Raw genomic sequence first — 18,437 nt, forward strand, 5'->3', positions numbered from 1 at the left:
GATGTAACAATGTTATATAGCTGTGTAATAGTGGGACTCAAACCTGTGCTTCATGTCTAGACTTACATGACAGGAAACACAGATTGTCTAGTTCTCACTTCTGCCAGCGTATATAAGTATGTATATATAAACCTACAATTTGGTGAATTCTGTATGTTTGCACCGTGGGAGAAGACAAAACAGTGGTGTTTTGTCAATATTGCACTGAGTATTTGAGTTTATATATATATATATATATATATATATATATATATATATATATATATATATATATATATATATATATATATATATATATATATATATAATTTTATTTTTAAGTGTCAGGAGCAAAAAAGAGTACAGTTATGTATATATATATATATATATATATATATATATATATATATATATATATATAATTTATTTTATTTTCTAAGTGTCAGGAGCAAAAAAAAGAGTACAGTTATGTATCTTGACACTTTATGGAGTATGATGACAAAAATAAATATGTTTTTGCATTTAATTGTGTTCTTTGGCTCTTTTGTTAGGAATGGGTTTAATTTTGAGCAAATCAATGATCTTTAATTGGGCAAAGAAAACAATCGATCAAATTCACTACAGAATGTGACAGAATATTTGAAGCTATAAAAAGGCTAGAAGACATAATATCAGCAGTTGATTTTGTTTTAAGGTGAGATTTTTTTTGAAATATAGGAAAAACATATTTGTTGATATAAATAAGACATCTAAATTATTTCTATGTATAATATCATGGCATTTTCCAATAATTAACAGCAACTGTGCTAAAACCTCCAAAAGTCAACAGTCATAAAGAAAATATTTGATAAATCATCAAATTCAAATGTGTATATTTTGGGCTTCTGACCAGGCAAGGCGTCACTCCAGCTATGCTTGCACAGGCCTGGAACTAATACCTGCCAGCTTGATGCCTGAAAGTTGAGCTGAGCAGAATTGGTGGTCTGGGGCTGTGAACCTAAATCAAAAGGGGGTTCGTACTTTCATCGACCTCGTCCATGCTGAAACCATCCAATCTGTTAGTGTATGTACCTGTATGAGTACATCCTACAGACAGCAGAGCAGTCTAGACCAGGGTTTCTCAAGGTGGGTGCCGTGGCACCCTATGCCGTGACACAAGTCCAGAGGTGGCACGGAATACTTTGATAATATTTGGAATTCAGCAATATCACTTCAGTTTAACCACTTAGACCCTCTATACTTAGTCAAATTGCACCTGAGTTGCACTGCACGTTGTGTGTTCTCTTTTGATTTACACTAAATCTCCTATTTTTGGCCACTGTTCCCCCCAGAATAGGGATGCTGGGGTTCAAGTGATTAGAAGTCAAGTATAAAGTTATTTTCAATCTGTCCTAATGGAAAGGGATATTCTCTTGACATACTGTACCTTAGGGGGAAAGATTTACATATTTAAGTAGCCAAAACAGTTTAAGAACGGTTATGTGAGCGATTGGATCACTCCAATATGATATATCCCTCCGCAGCAGCAGTGGAGGCACCGAGTTAGACTGACAGATACCTCTGTGTACGGGGGTGTGCCCAGCTAGGGGGCGTCGCCCTCTGCGATGCGTCAAATTCCTACGCGGCACCACCCTCTTCCTCGTGTTCTTCTCGAGGCGCCCTAGAACACCGCAAGACGATTGGAGTGATCCAATCGCTCACATAACCGTGGCTACCTACGTAACCATCGTTATGTAGCGCTCCAATATGATATACATTATATCATATTGGGAAGGGAACAAAGCTCAAACTCACCTATCAGAAGCGGTCGAGCTGAAGTCCTCACAAGAGAGAGCTGCCGTCCGCAACCACAGAAGCGGAGGCGACCCCCAAAACAGCTTGTTCCACCCGATTGGAATGGCTCTTTTGAATGGCTTTTTTTGTCTGGAAGAAACCACATTAACGTGGTAGAATCTAGCAAAGGTGCTAGGTGACATCCAGTTGGCCGAGACAGATATCAGACAGGGGAAACCCCCGGAGCTGTGCCCAAGAGGCAGCCATACCCCTGGTGTACCCCAATGAGTTCAGCATGTCACTGTGGACATGCATCAGGGAGAGGTGACTGTGAGTCAGTGAAGTAGCTTTCAGGTGACGCAAATCAGGAAAAAAGACGCTCAGATAACTGGTGGGTAGATTGAGCAGATTTGTGCTCGCTGACTCACGACCTGACAAGCGTGAGTCAGACAGGATGTTCCATTGCATGGCATTGTATCATACATACATACATAAATCTCTCATACTTTGAAATCTGAGTGTTTGTCTCTGTCTCAATCCGTGTTCTTATGTGTTCTGAGTACCCCAATACAGAATTGCCTTGACATTTGACATAGAAAACATCTGACATAGATCTACAAGCTCACAGAAATTGTAGATCTGCTATTTTTCATTTTAGATAGATCTGCTATTTTCTATTTCTAAGATTTTTATACATTTGAAAACTTGAAATGGGACATTCTGCATAATGAGTACTGACATTGCACTCTCAAAAAAGATGATTGATGCTTAGCAAACACTCAAACCCCCTATCCTGGTGCCTGCACCTCAGGCCTCATGGCCTCATCAAGGGGCCTGGGGGTGTGGCAGGCGCCACCGCGCCAGGATAGGGCGTTTCAGGCCTCCAGCAATGTTCCCTCTAAGGTTTTTTTACACTGTAGATGGCAGACTCCCTTTGTGAATGAGTACATTCACAGCCAACATCTAATCTATAATGATTATAACATTGGCACAGTGGCCGGCTAATTCTGTACATGAAGATTATAGGCTCACCATGTCAGTAGATGTCCCGGAGTCCAAACATCTACATTTATTAGGCCTATCATCATGTATTTTTGTATTTCCGGACATGGAGGCTGTGCAGTAGGTCTGTACAATACATAGCAAATATTTTGTTATATTAACATACACAATATGCATATCACAAAAGCAATATAATGCCCCTGGCATTACGAATAGTGTCAAGAACGGCCTCATCTAGAGTCTAGATGAGGCCGTTCTTGACACTATTCGTAGGGTGCCATCCACCCGTGCCAATTACGAGTGTTTTTCTTCCTGGTGTTTAGTCAATCAGGCGAATCCCATCACCTGCAATATTTCCCTTATCTTGCATTTCCTCCAGTCCCCCCTGGATGCTGGCAGGGCAGCTAGCACCATCAGGGTGTACTACTATTTCGCTCCACTCCACAAGGGGGGTTGCCACTTCCTGGGCTGCTCTGAAGGGGGTATCTATGGCAGAGATTTGTGCAGTAGCCTCATGGACTGTGCCTTGCATGTTTGCTAGGTTTTACAGGCTGGTTTTGAGGGCTCCCCTATATGGGAGCTCCCTCTTGTCCTGCGGTCCTTGACTAGGGCCCCATATGAGCCTATGGATCAGTCGGATCTGAAATCCCTGTCTCTTAACTCATTCACTGCCAAGGACAACTTTTATGACTTTTTTTCCAAATGGCCCACACCGCCACAGACGATTTTGATGACTTTTGTTTTTGTGGTGTTTCCACTGGATGGCGCTCTTTGCTAACACATGAGTGACCATTTCATCCCCAGATGCACGCAGAGCTAGTAGATCACGCGATCCGAAGATTTACTGCTCTATTCACATCCTGGTTAACGTATTTGGAAAATCGCCTGTATCTCGCCTCCTGTGTTTTACTATAATGTATTTTTGACGAGACATGCTATTTTCAACGGCATATAACAAGCGAACGGGGGGTCACAATGAAAAAAGGCCCAGAGCTGCGGAGTCGCCGGCTTGGGGTGCCAAATCTGACCCTCTGCCTGGGACAAGAGGTCTGCCCTGGCTGGTAGAGGCCACAGGGATCCCTGAACCAGCCAAAGAAGATCTGGAAACCAATATCTCCTTGGCCACCGGGGTGAAATCAACAGAACCTTGTAGTAATCTAATCTCATCCGATGTAACACCTGAGGGATCAGGGGCAGTGGAGGAAAAGCATACAACAAGCCTAGTAGAAATAGTAAAAACAAAATTTTAAGAAATCCAACTGAAATTACTGCTGCTGCGTGGAGCCGTGCTTCTAAATTTCGCCGTTTTTTCTTTTTCTTCACGCCGCTTGTCAAACATGACTGTCAGGTCAGGTAGGTTAGTGTGGGCCAGCAATGTTCTGAATGCGCTAATCAGGATGGAATGTGAAAAATCTGACGGATCCGTCTTGATCACTTGACTATAGAGATAATGTGTACTGATGTGCATGATGTTTGGAAAAAATGTGTAGGATTTTCCAAGGATGTCTTTGGTCCTGTGATCCAGATGTATAAGTAATATTAAAAAATAGTTCAGCAAAAATCGGCCTCCTGGTGACGCTATAATAGGGCAATGTTGAAAGGGTGGCATTTGTTCCTCAACGTAGTGCAAAGTGCGTGCAAACTTTCACCGCAATCGGTCGCTGGGTTCATGATTTGACTAAATCTACTAGTAAGTAAATAGTAGCTAAAGTTGTCAAATAATTGTAGTGCAGTAAAAGTATAATATTTGCATCATGACGCAACTTCCCATATAGGCCCGCTCCATTTCCGATTTCAAGATTCTCCGCCATTTTGTGTTATCTTCAAAACACATATTTTGCTACTACTCCTACAATTATTTTCCAAAACTCACACAAATCGGCTTTGTCTTTGGTCATGTAATCCAGATGTATGAGTCAGATTTTTCATATTCCCTTCGGATTGGCTACGATTAGCTTCTGAAATTTGTGGGAGGGTCCGTTTGGCAAAATAAATCACAAATCATGAACACAGCGTCCTATCTGTCCCAAATTTTTATCATTGAGGGGCCACTAATAAACTCAGAGCCAATGTGATTTCACTTCCACACATTGGGAGCGCAACAAATTCTACAAATGTCACTGTTTTTGCACCAAACTAAGTACAAATGGTCTTGTGAGTCATGCAACAATTACCGTCCAACAGGCTCTTGATATTCCATACTGTTTGCCTGTAATTGGCTTCAAAGAAAAAACATTTGATGAGTATGCAGATAACGTTTTCATCCCTTATATGTGCTGAAGCAGCTGCAGGAAACCAAGCGGTTGGATGTTGTATGGGACACATATATCCCAGATAGTTTGAAGGAGTCCACCCGCAAAAAGAGAGGACAAGGTGTTCGCAGGAAAGTGTCAGGTCAGACGATTGGATGGATTTTCTTCGTGACCCAACAAATATATATAAGAGGGAGCTGTTTGCCATTTTGACTTCCAGGACTGAAAAGTTCAACTGGCCACCATCCAAAGCTGTGTATGTCACATCAGGGCAAGCTGTGTCGTTTTTTTGGTTCCAGTAGTACCATGACCTGTTGCAATCATGTACGGCAAAAAAATGCAGATTTGATCACATCAACAACATGTGTAAATCTCTGGGGGAGCCAAAATCTTGTGCTCTGCTTATGTTCCATGCATTGTCAGGTTGTGACACAACATCTGCTTTCCACAGTAATTCAATTCATTTCAACCAGGCTGGATTACTGCAATTCCCTTTACATCGGCATCGACAAATCGCTCCTAAAACGATTGCAGCTTATTCAAAATGGCGCTGCCCGCCTCCTCACCGGTACAAAGAGGCGGGATATATTACTCATTCTGGCTTCTCTCCACTGGCTCCCGGTCTGTTTTAGAATTGATTTTAAGATTTTAATGCTTGCTTTTAAAGCACGCAACGGGCTAGCCCCCCCTTTCCTCAATTACCTCATCAATGACTATATTCCACCCAGACCCCTAAGGTCGGCCGATCAGTTGCTACTGATTGAGCTCACAACCAATAAAAGGTCTAGAGGCGACCGAGCCTTCGCTGCGGCCGCCCCGAGGCTCTGGAATAGCCTTTCTTCTCAGTCCATAGCCATTTTTAAATCACAATTACAGACCTACTTCTTTTCCCTGGCCTTTGAACACAGTTAAACAGTTACACCACAACTATTGTCTCTACCTCACTATCTTCTGTTATGCTTTTTAATCTATTTTGTATTTTTATATTGTATTTTTGCACTGTATGTATTTTAACATTGTTGTTTGATGTGTTGTATAGCACTTTGGTTGGCCCTGGTCATTGTAATGTGCTTTATAAATCAAATTTGAGTTGAGTTGAATTTGAGTTGAACATGTCAAAGCCAACATGTGTGGTGGTTTCTGTGGCTAATGTGTGGCTGTTCACAGATTTCAAATACAGATCACTGTGTGTGTCCACAGACAGACAGACAGTCAGTCTCACTCTCTTTCTTTCTCTCCAATGGTGGCATTCAGTATAAAGCATTGTTTTTCAGTCTGTTGTCCCAGTCACTGCTACTACAGTATAGTACTTTAATATGTTATTATGAAGAATAGCTACTTTAATTATTGTCATTAAAAACAAACAATTTGAAGTGAAACACACATTACCATGTCAAAACCAACATCATGTAACGTGTGCCATCTGCAGTTTCTATGGCTGATGTGTGTGACTTTCTGCAGTTTCAGTGGCTAATGTGGGTCTATTGTTCTCAGATTTCAGCTATAGTGTGATGACCCATCCTATTTGTGTTGCTGTGATTCTAATGGTGTTCTGTTTCTGTGTAGGAGGAGGGGACCAGCCTGCAGGGGTGTGCCTAGACGACGAGGCACACCTGACTCCAATCACCTGCTGGAGTATTTAACCAGGCTGGTCAGAGCCATTATGTCTCTCTCTCCTACACAGGAAACATTGTTTGTTTTTGGTTCCTTCTGAGTTTAGTTCTCCTTTGTTTTGCACATACACTACATTTTCACACATCCATACATGCACTACACTACTGATACCACTGACTATCCACACCCCACGCTACTTAAGTATTAATTTCTGATTATTTGAGTTATCAATAAATACATTTAAACTTAACCCTGTGTGTCGTCTACCATTTTTGTCATGATGTGATTCAGTTCATGACAAGATGGGGGCTCGTCACTTTTTAGCCAAAATTAGTGATAATAAAACCTAAGCGTTTTCTATCACGCTATTAAGTTTGTCATTTAGGTTTTGTTGGGTTTTGTTCTTAAGTTGAACAAATTGGGTTGGGAGACACACACAGTTTGTATTTTGGTTGGCGGGAGAGAGCATTAGGAACTCATTTTTTTTCTTATTGCAGGTTTCTTTTGGAGTTAAGTGAGTGGGGTAGTCCTTGGGGTTCCAACTCCCGGTAGATTTTAACAGTGGTTCTCCATATGGGAACCTCTGTTTTTTTTTTTGGGTTAGACTGTGTTCCACAAAATATGGGATGGGGTGGTACCACCGAGAGGCCTTGTCGGAATGGGTGACTCGGGAGGTCCACTGAAGACTAGGGGTGAGTGAGTGAGTCAGTTTGTGGTAGGCAGGTCAGATAGGGGAGTTGGACCCCGGGTCTTGTTCCACCTTTTTTGTTGAAACCTTTGCAAGTTTTTTTTTTTTTTAAGAAAAAATGAGTTTGGTCGAGGAATTTATTAAGGCTCCCTCTGTGGACTTAATAGACAAATGCACAAAAGAACAACTGTTAAAAATAGCTGAACACTACAAAATTGAGATCCGTGACAAGCGGGTCAAATTTAGGGTAAAGATATTTCTGATGGACAGCTTGGTGACACAGGACATATTACCGGAGGAGGAGGTGCCATTGGATGACGAGGGCCCAGATGGTAAAACATTTTCATTTTCTGCTAGGGAATTAACTTTTGAACAACAAAAGGAATTGCTGGAAATTAAACTGGAACATGAGAAGGAGATTGAAAAAATGAAACAAAAGACAGAATTGCTAAAGTTGGAATTGGAGCAGGAGAAATTAAAGTTGAGTGTTAAAGAAGCAAAGCAATTTAATGTACTGTATTGAAATTGCTTCCCAAGTTTTCAGAGACTGATCCAGATTTGTTCTTTTCCCTGTTTGAGCGGGTGGCAGACGCCAGGGGCTGGACTGATGGTGAGCGCACTCTACTACTGCAATGTGTTTTCACAGGTAAGGCCCAGGAGGCCTATGCTTCTTTGACCATAGCAGAAAGTAAAATATATGAAGTTGTAAAAAGTACAGTGCTGCGTGTATATGAGTTGGTACCAGAAGCTTATCGACAACGTTTTAGGAATTGGAGGAAAAGTGAAGAGCAAACGTATGTTGAATTTGTGAGAGAGATGTTGGTACAGTTCAACCGATGGTGTGTAGCGTCAGAAGTTAACACTTTCAAAGAGCTTTGTGATCTGCTAACGCTGGAGCAATTAAAAAACTGTGTACCCGCTAATATTGCAACTTACATAACTGAGAGAAAAGTTAAGACACCCCAAGAAGTGGCCATTTTGGCTGATGAATAATGGGTTTAATAGATGTCATAAAATGCCTTGTAGCCCTACATGAATAACATAAAACTACTTTCTATTAATTTATTATTAGTTTAATTAATTTCACCCCTGGCCCCTCAGTCCCTCCCATTCCGCCTTCCAAGGGGTGTTAAAACATCTAACAAACGTTCGTTTTGGACTGGCATCTTGGTTTTATAGAAACTCTCGCGAGATTCACACAACGTGACTATGTATTGAATTAAAGTACAGGAAAAATGGGGGAACTCTGCCATCTAGTGGACTTTTTTGTAAACCACACCAACACACAAAACAGTCTCAAAATGTACAAAACACAACCCATGGCATCACAAAGGTAGATAAACTACCATCAATCTACTAACTATAACTGTATAGCAAGTATCAAAAAACCTTTGGTTGGTGGTCATTTACAGAGTCGATATTCTTCACGAAAGAGAGAGTGTAGGTGCTAGAGTCCTTGATGAGATATTGTTGATTTAGAGCAAGTTCCTCTCACCCCAAATTAGCACCCACATACAATGGTGATACTTTCTCTGTTGACTTTCCATTTAACTGTCCACTTTCCACTGTTGTGTTGAAAGGCACAACTTTGATTCCTTTGCAGTAGATGAACGCAATATTTAATGACTTTAAAATGTCAATGAATGTTGTAGTTCCCATTCAAATTGAACAAAACAAAAATACACCTAACTGACACTAAAACAAGAAAAGGGGAGGATTTGGCATACAAACGGATAAGACCAGACAAGACAGGACAAGACATCCTAAATACCATGCGAAACTCAATCCCCTCCCTGTCATTGGCTGAAACACAGGAAGGTATGTTTAGAAAGAGAGGGGGGAAGAAGAGAGAAATCTGAGCCCACAACACTAACTAATTAACTCAACCTAAAGTTAATTCCCTTACAAGGATTTATTCATTATATTCGATATTCTCCCACTGTAACTTAGTGTCACACATCTGGTTCCTATTTAGAAAGAATATTGGAAATATATTCAATATAATGAATATCGAAATATCGTGAATAATGAATAATAATGATCAAATGATAACAAAAATGTACCGTCTTGCATAAGTGAGAGTATGATAAACAGTTATACATAATCATACTTGAATGTTACAAATATAACAATAGCAAGTTTACACAGTAGGACATATAATAACCACTTGTTTAATATGGATTAATAACTATGAACGTATGAAACGAACTCTGCCTCCAATCTTTCAGGAGTGCTTGAGGATCGATGATCTCAAGGTCATAGGTCGCAGGCCATTTGGTTGGAAGCGGAGCTCTCCCTGTGACAGCTAACTGTCACAGATGCAAATTATGGCATTATTTCCAGTTAAATTTGTCCTACGTTTGTGTCCTGATGTCATGGTTCCATGTCAGCAACATTGTCAATCCTAGCCAGTGGGTTTAGGAAACTCTGTGTATGTATATCTATATATGTATAACTGTGTGTGTGTGTGTGTGTGTGTGTGTGTGTGTGTGTGTGTGTGTGTGTGTGTGTGTGTGTGTGTGTGTGTGTGTGTGTGTGTGTGTGCCGGCCGTGCGTGCAGGGTAGACTGCACGTAGACTGCAGGATGTGTGTAAACAGAGCTGTTTGGGGCATTTGACCTCTGGGGTCAACGGCTCCTCCTTCATATGCTTGTAGAGTTGTGCTCATATGCATCAGCAAAAATGGAGATCCAGTTTGGATCGGTGAATGGTTTGATCATGGTGGAATATTCAATTGATAAACCACACCAAAGTTACAACACATGATTTTTGGCACTTTGTTCAAAACGGACCACTCTGACTAGTTTTGACTTTCTCAATACATTATGCATTTAGGTTTTTGCAGTGACATTGTAACTCCACCCTAGCCTCGCGTAGCCAGCCTATATCACTGCATTGGATATGAGTCTGGTGCTTCTATGAGGACGTTTTTTTTTCAAGGGGGGCGGCATCAAAACAATGGCTCTGGACGCAATTGGTTAGACCTACAACCAACTACCAATTACAGTCTACCATATTCGAATACATGGGCCCTCGAATACACACACACACACACACACACACACACACACACACACACACACACACACACACACACACACACACACACACACACACACACACACACACACACACACACACACACGCAAGTTATCTAAGGACTACTCTGCCTGGAGACTTTACGTGAGACTCTTCTTTGTTTCCTGCCTTGCATCCTCGATGCATCCTCGTCAGGCACGGATCAAGGTCTCTCAGGGCCATGGGAATACACCAAATCAAACCCCTCAACATGAATCACACAACATGGGTTGCGTTTGTGCGCCCGGCGAATTTACTTTAAGTCATTTTGGATCAGACCATCAGACCAAACACTCCCTCAGTAAAATGAAGGTAAATGACTTCAAGGTCAAAGTCGATGACACAATCATCTCTAGCAAAGAAGAGATTTGCTGCAGCTGTCCCCGCTGTCATCATGGGAATTCCCTCAGTCATCATAGGAGCAGTGGCTTCTACTGCAGGTACGTTATAAACACACACATTGCACACACTGTTAAAGAATGAGTGTATTCATTTCCTAATTGTTGTCATCATGATCAGTGATTAACATTAATTTTGTCAGTGGACTACTCTCTGCTGATCCACAGAGTATAAGACACAAACATGTTGAAGTTCATCTTCGCAGACTGGAACAGACAAAAGCTTTACCGTCAGACTGTACGGTCTTCCAGCTCCGTTTGAGCGCAGGGAGGCAGGGAATGTGCTGCCACTGGTTCTGCAAAACTTCACCCCATCCTAGCTGTCAGTGTTGGGTATTGGAGCCTGCCATGTCTTCCATGGACTCGGTCCTGCTTTCTTCTGCATCTCTGTTCACTCAAAATATCTACAAGAAAAAGGAAACAGGTTGGTGTGACGCATGCATGTTTATTTTCTTTTCTTTTTTTTTTTATTACAGAAAAGGGTTGGGATACAGCATCAAAATAGAAAGACAAACTGAAATGCATATATTTTTTCTGTAACCCCCCTTTTCTCTTTTATTTTTTCTCCCCATAAACCCCCACCCCAGAGGACTATGAATTATGACAAGGACTAAGTAAAGGAAAAACAAGTAGAAAATAAATGCATACAAATAAAAAATAAAATAACCAAGAAAGAAAAAAACAACAACTAATAACTAGGTAAATGCTACAGTTGTAACATATACCCTTGTGGGTGATACATGTGGTGTACAGATTTACACCATATTTTATGGCCAGTTGACCATATACAAACATACATACAGCCAAAATAACAGCATACTAGTCAAACCAATCAGTCAGGGTTCACGGACCATGAAATAACAGCCTTCTAGTCAGTCGGCCAGGGGTAGCCCAGACCATGAAAGGGAAGATGATTAGATAAATAAATAAAGAGTCCCCCCCCCCCCAAACGAGTTAATCTGGAGGGAACGCATTTTGGTTTTGGAAATATAAGAGGAAGGGTCCCCAGATGGAGTAAAACATTTGAGCTGAACCTCTGATAGAGTACTTTATTTTTTCTTATTTAAAAAAAAACATGAGGTCCTATAACCAGAGTGATATTCTAGGTCGGGTGGCTGATTTCCATTCTAATAAAATTCTCCTACGGGCTAACAAGGACGCAAAGGCAATAGTGTTCTTGACATTTTTCCAAGGTGGAGGGTGGTCACCGGATACGCCAAAAATAGCGACTGCAAAGCTAGGTTGAATATTCACCTCAAAGGCATCTGAGAGAGTTTAAATACAGCTGTCCAAAAGACAATTAAACTGCAGGGGCAGGACCAGAACATGTGAGTCAAGTTGGCTGAGTCTTGTTGACATCTCTCACAGCTCCCATCCAAGTCAGGAAAGATTCTGCTTAATCTAGCCTTGATAAAATGGGCACGGTGAAGAACTTTAAACTGTATCAGATTGAGACAGGCACAGGAAGTAATCCCATTCACTGCACTCATAGCCCGGTCGGTCCCATGTGTCCTCCGGTATCTCTACACCAAGTTCCCCCTCCCAGTCCCCCTTAATCTTGCTGAGTGAGGAGTCATTAAATTAAGAAAAAAAACTGTAAATGTTTGATATGAGACCTTGAAGTTTAGCAGAGGTCTGTAACAAAATGCCAAATTTCAAGTCTGATTCTAAATTAGGATAGGTTGAGCTTTGGGTTTGAACAAAGTGTCTCATTTGAAAGTACCGGAGTAGATGTGAACGGGGGAGGTTGAATTTGAGTAAAAGGTCATTGAAAGTGGCGAAAGTCCCGTCTATGTAAAGGTCAGTGAATGTGTACAGGCCTGATCTTTGCCAGTGCAAAAAGCTGGCATCCAGTTTAGCAGGGGGAAATGATTAGTTGTTGCATATGGGGCATGCATGTTTCATCATCACCCCGGGTGGACATCTTATTTATTGAGTCTTTTCCACTCTCTCTTAAGGCATCAGACAGAGTGTGCATGGGTGATCTGCATAAGTGTGCTGCTGGCAGGCTTGGCTGGCACAGGTCTGGCCTTCTATGGGGAAAGTGTCTTGGCCCTCATGTCCTGCATGATATTCAGATCGTCTGTGTCCTGCATTGTACCTGCACTAAGGGTTACGGTGCAGCTGCTGGCTTCGTCCTGGGGAAATGTCTAGACTTTTAATCCCCACTGTCCTGGTGTTCCCTGGTTGGAGGGAGGACGAGTTAACAGGGGAGATCCTCCAGTATTTCCCTTTCAGGACGTCGATAATGTTGCTAACCGTGCTCATCATTGTCTCATCCTCTTTGCTGGCACGTCTGGTCTTCACCCGCCATATGCTGCCTCATTCCTGGGACCTCCTTGGTGTCTTGAGGGAGGATGGGGTGGCTACAGTGGAAGGATAAATGTAAAGCTAAAGGTAAATGTAAAAGCAGAAGTAAACTTACCTGCTACTACTGAGAATGTGCTGGCTACCTCCCTCACTAGATGCTAAGAGGATGGTCTTGAGTTTCAGGTTTTTGATAAGCCCATAGAAACTACCTTGAAAAGGAAATTAATTGCTGTTACAGTTTTTCACAATTGTTAACACACAAAAAGCGAAGATTCGGCACAATTTTCACAACCTTAACTTCATGGACTAATCGCTCCACCCAATTTGGCACTACTTCGCACTCCCTTATCTGAATTAGACTCTGACTTTCCTTCTTTACACTCTGATGTCAATTACATTATCACCATGTTGTCCAAACACTACACACAATGTTCAGTTGTTGCACACACCTCTCACATAAAATCTCAAAGCATCAATCTACAACACACCTTGTTGTCCAAACACTACACATATGTCAGTTTTTGCACACACTTCTCACATAAAATCTCAAAGCCTCAACCTACAACACACAAATAGTCAAATCTTTAAACATTCAGGTCTGGTGAGCAATTTGCACCACCGGGCTGCTCCAGTGCGTGAGTGGTTCCAGAACCACCCACATTTTTCCGTGCTGTACCTTCAACCTTATTCTCCTTTCCTGAATCCCATTGAGGAGTTCTTTTGAGCTTGGAGGTGGAGGGTAAATGAACGGAACCCACAGAGCCGGGGGTCCCATTGCTCCAGGCCATGGAGGAGGCTTGTGGCGACGTCACTGTTAGGGTGTGAATCTTCTGCTATCTCACGATTCGATTCGATTCCGATTGTTGGGGTCACGATTCCGATTATTTTCCGATTATTTTCAAAACAAACGATTCTCGATTAGTAAAATATGTTTTTTTCCAATTCAAAATCGAAAAATGTCATTATACAAAAATCGTGAAAATCGCCCTAGTCCCTAGTCACTGTCAGGGCTTCATGTGCCACTCGAGGCGTTTCTTCCAACGCTGCTTGGACAGGGAGAACATTGCCTATGATGTGGATGGCCCTCTGGCCAGACATGAACCGGAGGCATGATGCCTAAATCATATAGAGAAATAACACATTTTTGGCTGCATATTTGTGTTTTGTTTTATGTTTCACTATGAAAAAAGTAGGCCTACACTGAGTCATTTTACAAAAGAAATTGTCAATGTCATTCATATGGTGTGTTCCATTTCTATGATTGTGTTTTCAATTTTGCCCTGCAGTGTGCTGTAAATGTTTGGTAGTGTGCAGCACATGCTTAGTTGTGTGTACTCAATGAATGGTATGTGTGTGTCATTTGAAAATATGGCTGTGTGTACCAAATGAAAACACGAGTTCCATTTTGTGAACAGTTAAAAGATTTGATGGCAAAGTGTCATTTTGCAAAGGGAGAGTAGGGTTTAGCATGTTGTGTGTGAGATTTGCAGTTTTGGTGTGCAGTTTTGAGAAAGCCGTTATTGTTTTGAGAAACGTGTGTTAACAATTGTGAAAAACTGTAAAGTCAGCTTCCCATAGTTCTGTCTCGTCATTGTCCTTCATCATGTGAATTCTTGCAGTGAAATTACTATGTTCTTATTTGCAACATCTTGAGTGATGTATACATAGTTGGTAAACTACTTGCAACTCCTCACCTACCAGTGAGGAGCCCCACCGGGAGGACGTAGAGCCTTCGTCCCTACTCCTCCCGCCCAACACTCCCTGCTGACATCCCAACCCGTAGGATTTACATGCAGTGACAATTGTCACCCTCTCCGCCCGGCTTCCCTCCCCCGAACACGGGCCAATTGTGTTCTTGTAGACGCTCAACAAAGCCGGATGCACCACGGTGGATTTGAACCCACAACTTCTGCGGTGGTGGGCAGGGACTTTAGCAACCCGACCACTGACATTTCATGATATTAATAAACTTTATTTGTTTGATGTTTTTCCTTGGGTCCTTATTTCACTACATCTGACACTGTTCTCACCCTGACTGTCTCCTATCACAATATAGATATATTATCGATACATTGTACAGCCCTACTTCACAGAGACAAGAACAAATTTACTGTCATCTTTTTAGTATAATTACCGAAAGAGGGAAAGAGGGAGAGGGATGAGAGTGAGAGGAATAGAACAATTATTTGTGACATTGAGACTGGATGCATAGGTGATTGGTTCATGCAATCAATTCTCAACCCGTTGTTTCGGGGTGCGCTACCCCCTCTTCGAGAGAGAGAGAGAGAGAGAGAGAGAGAGAGAGAGAGAGAGAGAGAGAGAGAGAGAGAGAGAGAGAGAGAGAGAGAGAGAGAGAGAGAGAGAGAGAGAGAGAGAGAGAGAGAGAGAGAGAGAGAGAGAGAGAGAGAGAGAGAGAGAGAGAGAGAGAGAGAGAGAGAGAGAGAGAGAGAGAGAGAGAGAGAGAGAGAGAGAGAGAGACTGCAGAGTAGATAAGTAATGGATCTATTATCCAATACCAATAGCAAGGGGACTACTCCCATCTAGTGGACAAACAGTGCAACTGTAGAACTATAGTTATAATGCAAACCACACTACGAGGGACGCACAAAAAAGGTAGAATTAATAAATTAAATTGAGAAAAGTGTGCCTTGTTAATTTGAGGAGCACTGTGGGATTTGTTTTGGAACCAGTCATGCAGTGAGCTGTTCAGTCGTGCACAGTGTGCCATTTTTGAGTACACTGCTCTGTATCGTATGCACATGGATGGCATCTGTTCCAGTGCACTGAACATTGCACAGTATGAATGACCGCACAGGCTCTAGGTGGGGGAGTGGGGTTGATAGAGTTGAGTAGAGTAGAGCCTTGATTGGCTTTAAGACCCTCAGACGTAGGATGGAGTCGTAGGATGGACAGGCGTCTGGCTGTCATAATAATAAGTTGTTGTTCATCTTATGGTGTCCTTGTGTACAATTCTCGGTTCCATAAGCAAGTCATTCCTTCGATATCATAGGGACATGTGCTCGGTTTTATCTGTGACAGGATGACAGCTGACAAAGGGAATTAGTGACGATGTCAGGTCATGCAGAGATATCAGTCATCGTACAGAGATACAGGTCATTAGGACATTAAACACACCATTTGACATTAAAGCACAAAGCGTTGACCAAGACATGTTTTTACTGATTGGAAACATATGGAGCCGGCACCAGATAGCAAATATGGAGCCAGCTACATGGCCTTGGTAGGGAAAGTATAGTAGAGTTACAGAAAGCATGTTTAAAAGACTGAAGTACAGGCCCAAAAAGACATCACTATATTAATTTGACTGGTTAGATTGATATTAGATCATATCAATCTGGTCCACAAAACATATCCATCAGGGGCCTTGCAGCAGGTTGAAGCCCCTGGGCAGATATAGGTATTGCCACCACGCTTTTCAAAGCTGAAGTCAGTTTCTTGTTGAGGTCCCATGCTGACCTCCTCTGTTGATTAAATCCATGATAGCAACCACATACAGTGAGGAATGTTGTGCCCTAGGCAGGATTTTACCTTGAGCCCCCACCCCATAGCCTATTATTTAATAATACATAAGGATATTTTTCACAAACACAAATAACTAGGACATCGTGTAAAATAGCCTACAAAAGCCAAATTACAATTTAATCCAGAGGGATTTACAGTAAGCAACATAAACACAAGGTAATACATCAAATGCATAGAGATAGTGTAGTGCCTCAGTAACCTATAGGGTCATAGGTAAACCAATAAGCTATCATCAGTCTAAATATTATAATAATATAAAAAAATATATATATGTACATTGTAACTATACACACTATTAGGATGTCAAGTCAACAAATGAACCTGGCAGAAATTAAACTCGTTGCCATTCACATAGCACGTGGCTGTTGCATGTGCATGCATGTATGTGTACCATATGTTATATACTGTGCTGTACCATTGCCATTAATAAACAGGTTTCTGCACATCTAAGGATGAACACAGCACTGTTTACACTCTGGAATGCATCCTTCTAACAATACAGGTCTTACCATATCTTATGTAGTTAGGTTTGCAGAGGTGGGGACTTGGACTAAAGACTCAAGACTCAACTTGGACTCGAATCCCAATTTTGATGACTTTAGACTTGCTTGATAAAATCAAAAATAAACTTGGACTTGACTTGGACTTGAATGCCAAAGACTTGTGACTTGACTTGAACGCCAACGACTTGTGACTTAGCTTGACTTGAGCCCTCTTGAATTCAAGTCAAGAGGGCTCAAGTCAAGCCAAATATTAAAATGTTAAAAAAGTGTCCCATCAACAATTAATGTTATTGGTCAAAAAATCCCAGCCATCAGTGACAGCGCCTGTGCAGCAGCCTCACGTGTATGTTACCAAACAGACAACACACACGTGTTGTCTTGTTTGGTAACACCCTAACTCCTGCCCGTGGCTGCTGGAAGCCAGGTGGAAGAAATCGACATCATCAACTGGCGAAGGGCTTTGTCCTACTTGAGTAAAAGATGAACTATTTCTAAAATAAAGAAAATAAGGTCTTTTTAACGTGTAATTTGAGTTATAGAGAGCAATTATAATAATGTATTAAGGCATGTAGCCTAAGGCTTATTAGCAGGGATCCGTTTAAGTAAAAGTATCAATACTGCAGTGTAGAAATACTCTGTTAGAAGTAAAAGTCCGGAATTAAAAATCGACTTGAGTAAAAGTACTAAAGTATTGGTATCAAAATGTACTTAAAGTACCAAAAGTAGAAAGTACTCACTGTGCAGAACTCACAAGTTCAAAATGTATACAAATCTCACAATCGCACACACGGCTATTTTCAAATGGCGAAATGTAGGGCTGAAGTGGTTAATGTATGTTTTGTGATGATAATCTAAATCTGCAAAGTAGAACTAGTAACTAAAGCTGTCAAATAATTACAATAAAAGTACAACATTTGCCTCTGAGATGTAGTGGAGTAGCCTAGAAGTAAAGGAAATACTCCAGTAAAGTAAAAACACTTAAACATTTTACTTAAGTAGCCTACTTGAGTAAATGTACTTAGTTACTTTACAACATGTTACATGTGTATGAGGAAGTTTAAATACTTGGGAGGTGTGTTTGTTGGACGAGGCGACGCACAGCGCTTAAATAGTTGATGAGGGGCTCATATAGGCTTAAGGCTCATTAAAGTATCCCATGCCTACACAACTACATGGATATCTATTTGGAGGGATGTATAACGCTTGCAAGATAATACTCCACAGTTCACACCAAGGTAGATCATAAAACTGTAACTACTTACTATACTTGCTGCTGGACAATGCAACTTATTGGCTTT

General features: G+C 41.4%; 1 protein-coding gene across 1 annotated transcript in view; it reads left to right on the forward strand.

Moving 5' to 3' along the window:
* LOC311050626 (neuronal tyrosine-phosphorylated phosphoinositide-3-kinase adapter 2-like) overlaps nucleotides 1-2,621 on the forward strand; it is a gene marked incomplete at both ends in the record, with an annotated part of 51,566 nt that extends 48,945 nt beyond the window's left edge. The window contains one exon of the mRNA XM_084064712.1: nucleotides 2,564-2,621. Within this exon, the coding sequence (XP_083920838.1) occupies nucleotides 2,564-2,621 (58 nt within the window). The remainder of the gene's footprint in view (nucleotides 1-2,563) is intronic.
* Nucleotides 2,622-18,437: the final 15,816 nt, after the last annotated feature.

Source organism: Gymnoscopelus microlampas (genome assembly GCF_963454915.1).
Source record: "Gymnoscopelus microlampas genome assembly, chromosome: 8".
Lineage (NCBI taxonomy): Eukaryota > Metazoa > Chordata > Actinopteri > Myctophiformes > Myctophidae > Gymnoscopelus > Gymnoscopelus microlampas.